The 6,413-nt window shown below is 46.5% G+C and overlaps 1 protein-coding gene across 1 annotated transcript; it reads left to right on the forward strand.

Moving 5' to 3' along the window:
- Positions 1-1,265: 1,265 nt before the first annotated feature.
- LOC108326436 (uncharacterized) lies at positions 1,266-2,371 on the forward strand. Its single transcript, XM_017559948.2, has 2 exons — positions 1,266-1,929; positions 1,986-2,371. The coding sequence occupies exons 1-2, from the start codon at positions 1,266-1,268 to the stop codon at positions 2,369-2,371; spliced, it is 1,050 nt and encodes a 349-aa protein (XP_017415437.2).
- The last annotated feature ends 4,042 nt before the right edge of the window (positions 2,372-6,413 follow it).

A 6,413-nucleotide genomic window follows, 5' to 3' on the forward strand; every position in this document is an offset into this window, starting at 1 on the left:
ACTTCATTGGATGAAACTGTCGGTAGCTTTGATTGGGACCGTTGGAATAATTTGGTAGAGAGGGTTGGTGAAGTGGGAAACATCAGTGGAAGTTTGTTAAATGAGGGATGATGGAAGTGGACCATCGCAAACTGTCGGCTTCGTTGAGAGTGTCGGCAGCCTTCATTGGAGCATTGTGGGAAACAGCTGGTGGGAATTATGGACGAACGTTCAACTGAGACGAACGACCATTTTAAAAACATTCTACACTGTTTGGACGAGTGCATGAACACGCTATTTGCCAATCGTTATTTGCTGCTGGGCCGAATGAACAAACCGAACGCTGGAAGAAAATGACCGAACGATTGAGGCTAGGAAACGAGCGTCCGAACTTCATTGAGGTTGAATGGTTTAATGCCGAACGGCCGAAAAGGCGGAGCTAAATGGGCGAGCGGCAGACAAGAGGGAGAACGAATTGGACGAGCGGTCGCACACGGCATAGGACGAGCATTCAAAACCGAACGCAGGAAGAAAATAAGCAATAATCCTACGAACGCTGAAGACAAATATCTTGGAGCCTGAACGTTCAAATGTTGACCGAACGGTAAACTTGTGAGGCCTAACAATTGAGGACGAGCGGCCGAACGGTTAAAATGCTAGTGGACGACCGAACGGTTGAACTGAGGACAAACGTCCAAAATGAACGAAAGGCCGAACGGTCGAATAGTGAACGCTTGAGGATGACCGACCGGTTGAAGCGGAGGACGAACGTCCTAAATGAACGAATAGCCGAACGGTCGAGTTGTCCCTTCTGGACGAACGGTAGCATAAGGCGAGGAACGAAAGCTGCGAAAGGCAGAGGACGAACGGTCGCATAAGGGCGAGGACGAACGCTCTTCTTTTTTTTTATTTTTTTTTATTATTATATTTTTTTATTTTTTATTTTTTTATTTTACACTCATGATGAAAATAAAATAAATCTATTGGTCAATCCGGACGAAATTGGGTGTTGACACTATGTCAAAGAAAGGACAGCCTCCAGAGCGACAACTCTCCACTGAAAGGAATCCTCCCGACGAAGTCCCAAACGATCGCCTCCCAGGGATGACCGACGCCGAAGGCGATCCCGCAGCCAACCCCGATGTTCAGAGAGAGAGAGGTCGGTCCGAGGCCGAATCGACACCATATCCGGTGGCTTCGCCGGAGGAGGGGCGTCAACTTCCGCCAGGAAGCGACATTTGAGGCAACTCAAGTCGGTGAACATGGTAGATCGGCAACGTTGATCTATGCCCGATATCGCATTCACTGATGCAGATTTCCACGCGTCCGACCCTGATCATGATGACCCCATGGACGTCACGGTCAAAATAGCTCGATACGATGTCAGCAAGGTCCTCGTCGATCAGGGTAGTTCGGTCAACATATTATATTGGTCCACCTTCAAAAAGATGGACTTGTCCGAGGATCTAATAGCCCCTTCTAACAAACAAATTGTAGGCTTCTCAGGGGAAAGAGTCGATACACGAGGGTACCTAGACCTACGAACTCGACTCGGAACATGCCGAGATGCCCCAGAACTTCGAGTCAGGTTCCTATTGGTAGAGGCCAATACCTCGTACAATGCTTTAATAGGCCGATCATGCTTGAACGCATTTGGAGCCATTGTGTCCACGCCTCATTTGGCCATGAAATTCCCTACCGAGCGAGGTACCATCTGTACTGTCAGGGCCGATCAACGAACGGCTCGACAGTGTTACGTCGCAGGACTTAAAGTCACACCATTTTTGCCGGCTCGAAGGGCGAGAGGAGCTGAAACAGCAGCGATCGACTTGGACCCCCGAACCAATATAGACGAACGTCTTCATCCCCAAGGAGATGTCAAACCCTTCCCGCTGGGGGCGGACCTACCAAAACCACGAACATCGGTGGGAGCCTTGCGCTACACGATGAGTAGGATCTGGCACGTATGCTACGAACTAATGCTAACCTATTTGCGTGGGTGGCAGCCGATATGCCAGGGATCCACCCCGGCGTCATGGCACATAAGTTGTCGATCTTAAGGGAGGCATGCCCGGTTGCGCAAAAGAAACGACGCTTTGGGGAGGACAAACGCGAGGCCATCCAGGTTGAGGTCACAAAGCTGATGAACGCCCAGTTCATCAGGGAAATCACCTACACCACGTGGTTGTCAAACATAGTCATGGTCAAAAAGTCTAACGGTCAATGGCGAATGTGTGTGGACTTCACCGACCTCAACAAGGCGTGCCCTAAGGATTCATACCCTTTGCCTAGCATCGATCGGTTGGTAGATGGAGCGTCCGGTCATGTCGTCCTCAATTTTCTCGATGCGTACTCGGGGTACAACCAAATCCCCATGTACGAGTCAGATTAGTGCAAAACAGCTTTTATTACCGAACGCGTTAATTACTGTTACGAAGTAATGTCGTTCGGCCTGAAGAATGCACGCGCCACATATCAACGCCTTATGGATAAAGTTTTCCATCATCAAATCGGACGATGCATGGATGTCTACGTTGACGACATGGTTATCCGGAGCCAGTCTATGGAGCAACATCTAAAGGATTTGGCGGAGGTGTTCCTCCAGATCAAGAGGTATAACATGCGACTAAACCCTTCCAAATGTACTTTCGGCGTACCGGCTGGAAAGTTCTTGGGGTTCATGTTAACGTGCAGAGGCATCGAGGCCAACCCCGACAAGTGCAAAGCCGTGCTCGACATGAAAAGCCCGCAAACCCTTAAGAAGGTACAACGTTTGGTTGGTAGGCTCACAGCCCTGTCCCGCTTCATTCCAAAGCTAGCCGAACACATCAGGCCCATCCTAAAGAACATGAAGAAGGGCACCACCCAGCACTGGGACGAGGACTGTGAAACAGCCTTCAACGCTGTCAAACATGTTCTTACCAGCCCCCCGATCATGGCGAAACCGGTCGCTGGATACGATTTGGAGTTATACATCGCAGCGTCCCATCACGTTGTCAGTGCCGCTTTGGTGCAGGAAACCCCCTCCCTTAAGCTAATATATTTTGCCAGTCGTACATTGCAGGGAGCGGAAGAACGATACTCCCAAATTGAGAAGGTGGCATTGGCCCTGCTCACGGCCTCGCGTCGACTGCGACCGTACTTTCAAAGTCATCAGGTGGTTGTCCGTACTAATCACCCGATCGCCAAGATCCTCCGCAAACCTGATTTAGTTGGACAGATGGTCGCGTGGTCGGTGGAACTCTCAGAGTTTGGATTCCGCTACGAGCCTCGAGGCTCCATTAAAGGTCAACACTTAGCAGATTCTGCAGCCGAGCTCTCGCCCGTATTCGACGATTCCACACCAAAGTGGCTCCTCCACGTGGACGGCTCCTCGGACAAAAGGGGGGAGGGGCTGGTATCGTCCTGGAAGGACCAAATGGTCTAGTCGGGGAGCAGGCCATCACATTTAGATTTCCATCCAGCAACAACCAAGCCGAATATGAAGCTTTGATTGTTGGTCTAACCCTCGCCAAGGAACTCGCGGTCGCTCGTCTAGAGTGTCGAATGGACTCACAATTGGTAGTCGGGCATATGAACGGGACGTACCAGGTTAAAGATAATCAATTGCTGCGTAGGATACCTACAACGATCGATCAATAACCCAGTCGACCACTGATGATAGACAGCATACGGTCGTCCTCAACCGATCGCCCACTTAGTCAATCTCCCACTTAGTCGACCACTGATGATAGACAGTATACGGTCGTCCTTAACCGATCGCCCACTTAGTCGACCACTGATGATAGACAGCATATGGTCGTCCTTAACCGATCGTACACTTATTTAGAGGAACGATCGTTTAACGACATCCTAGGATTGATTTCCCCCTCCCTTGACATCAAACGTCGTAAGCGATCGTTATCTAACGATCGTCTATTGATTGATCTAAAGGGCGGTCGATCAGTTTCGGTCCAAATGGACATCTTACTCCTGAGAGAGCGGTTAGACATATCCGGTTATAATGCCACAAATCACGGAGTCAACTGACCCAATATCTAGCACGACATAACGGCTGTGTGCTCTAGAGCTAGATTCTCAACCGACCGAAATTTAAGGTAAACGGTTCATTATTACTAAGATAAATATGCAAAGTAGGAAGGAAAAAAGGTAGGTTTTTCCCCTAGAGAGATTAAGAAAGAAAGTAATATCTTCTTCTTCGAGTAAACTGAAAACAGTTAGATTGATCCTTTTTCTGACTTGAGCTCGGAGTGCCTTTGCAGGTACCCAGCCCATCTTCTCCCAAAGAGCTTTCTATAGGAAGGAGACGCGACGACCACAGTATCTGAGGAAGGAGCGGAGGTGATTCATTGCACACGTATCTCGGCCTACACAATTCTACTGAAACAAATTATATACGAATTTTTGGTCTTTGGGAAAGATCAATGGATAATACATATGGATTATCATATGTGAATAATTTTTCACTATTCAACTTTTGTGGGTGATACATACGGATCATCATCCGTAAGTAATTTCCATAAATAAATTTTATTGATAATACATACAAGCTACCGTATGCGGGTAATACGTATGAATATATATATTTTTTTCATGTTGGTGTCTTTCATTGTATTTTTTCACCTCTATCTATATCAAATAAAATTATAACATAATCCAAAATTCAAATGAAACTAAAATAATCCAAATTTCAAATTATATTTGAACACAGTCAGAGTTCCAAAACTTAAACATAAATCCGAAAGTAATGTAAATAAAGTAAACATACAAATATTATTAGATAGAACATCTTATAAATATCAACAAGGACCAATTACAAAATAACACGTAGATAATGTTAAAATATTATAAAAAAAAATATTATCAAATATCGTTATCTTTTCACAATCCTTTCCCTCTCTTTCCAAATTTTGCCTAATAACATCTTTTCACCCTCAATTTCCGTCAGAGGCCAAAGCAATTTCACAAAAATACATGAGAACTACCGAACAATCCACATTTACTATCCCATACATTGGTCACATCACTTACACCCACATCAAAACCCAATCCATAACACAGAAGAAAACTTCCCAAATTTAATTCCAACATTAAATACTCAGAAGTTTCATAATTCTCGAAAATTATTCAAATCAAATGAAGAGAAAAAACTTATAAATCTTAGCTCCTTTACCTAAATAAAAGAGCCCACTAACATTCTCCTTGAGTACTGTACTGACAGGTCCTCCCGGCATAGACCGAGCGAGCGGTTAATCCAAACACCAGTCCACCCATTTAGTCCGCCCAAGAGGGCACGTCCGCCCAGGAATATGGACCGAGCGTCCAGTCATTCAAGAGCCGGACATCCACCCATTCAAAGATGGGACGTCCGCCCAATAAACTGGACCGAGCGTTCTCCCCTTCAAGATGGGACGTCCGCCCAATAAACTGGACCGAGCGTTCTCCCCTTCAAGATGGGACGTCCGCCCAGGAATATGGACCGAGCGTCCAGCCATTCAAGAACCGGACGTCCGCCCAAGATGGCACGTCCGCCCAAGAATCACTGCCGAACGTCCAGTCCTTCCTAAACTGAACGCCCGCCCGGGTTGACCTCCCGGACCAACCATCATTCCCATAAATACTAATGACTCATTAAAGCTCTTAATAAAGATTAAGGTATTATTGGGCCGTTTTGAGGCCCCCAAAAGGTAAAAGCCCATTACAATCAGTATAAATAAAGGTCTCAGGTATGATTTCTGGACAGATGGCTTAGAACGCAACACATGCATGCATTATAGAACGCTCTGTCATATTACTGACTTGAGCGTCGGAGTGCCTTTAGCAGGTACCCGGCCCCCCGGCTTGGAGCAGAGAGCGAGCGTCTGGAGTAGGAGGACGTCCGCCCGGCTTGGAGCACAGAGCGAGCGTCTGGAGTAGGAGGACGTCCGCCCGATTTGGAGCGTGGAGCAGCGACCGTCCATCTTTGTGCCGCCCGCCAGTGCAGCTTGCTTCGGTTCGTGGGATTCAGCAGTGTCCGCCCGGTCCGTCTTCGACAGTAAGTTTGTATGTTTTAACAAGGTCCTCATCGACTCAGTCGAAACAAGTACCATATCACATTATTTTAAGTTGAACCTATACACAACAAATCCTAAGGAGAATCAAATTGAAATTCCATGATGATCATGGAATGAGAGTTCGTCCATACTGAAAAATCGCACACAACTCAGAAAAATTGCATGCATTAGAAATTGGAAAAGTGTAAATTACTCACCTAAACGTGGGTGTAGGTGTATGTGTATATGTATCTGTGTGTGATAACAACTATGAAATGAGAGTTCGTCCAGAGTACTGAAAAATTGCATGCAACTAAAAAAAATGCATACATTAGAAATTGGAAAGGTTTGAAGAAAAGGGCAGATTATACTAACCAAAATATGTGTGTGAGTGTGTTGGAT

Source organism: Vigna angularis, chromosome 1 (genome assembly GCF_016808095.1).
Source record: "Vigna angularis cultivar LongXiaoDou No.4 chromosome 1, ASM1680809v1, whole genome shotgun sequence".
Classification (NCBI taxonomy): domain Eukaryota; kingdom Viridiplantae; phylum Streptophyta; class Magnoliopsida; order Fabales; family Fabaceae; genus Vigna; species Vigna angularis.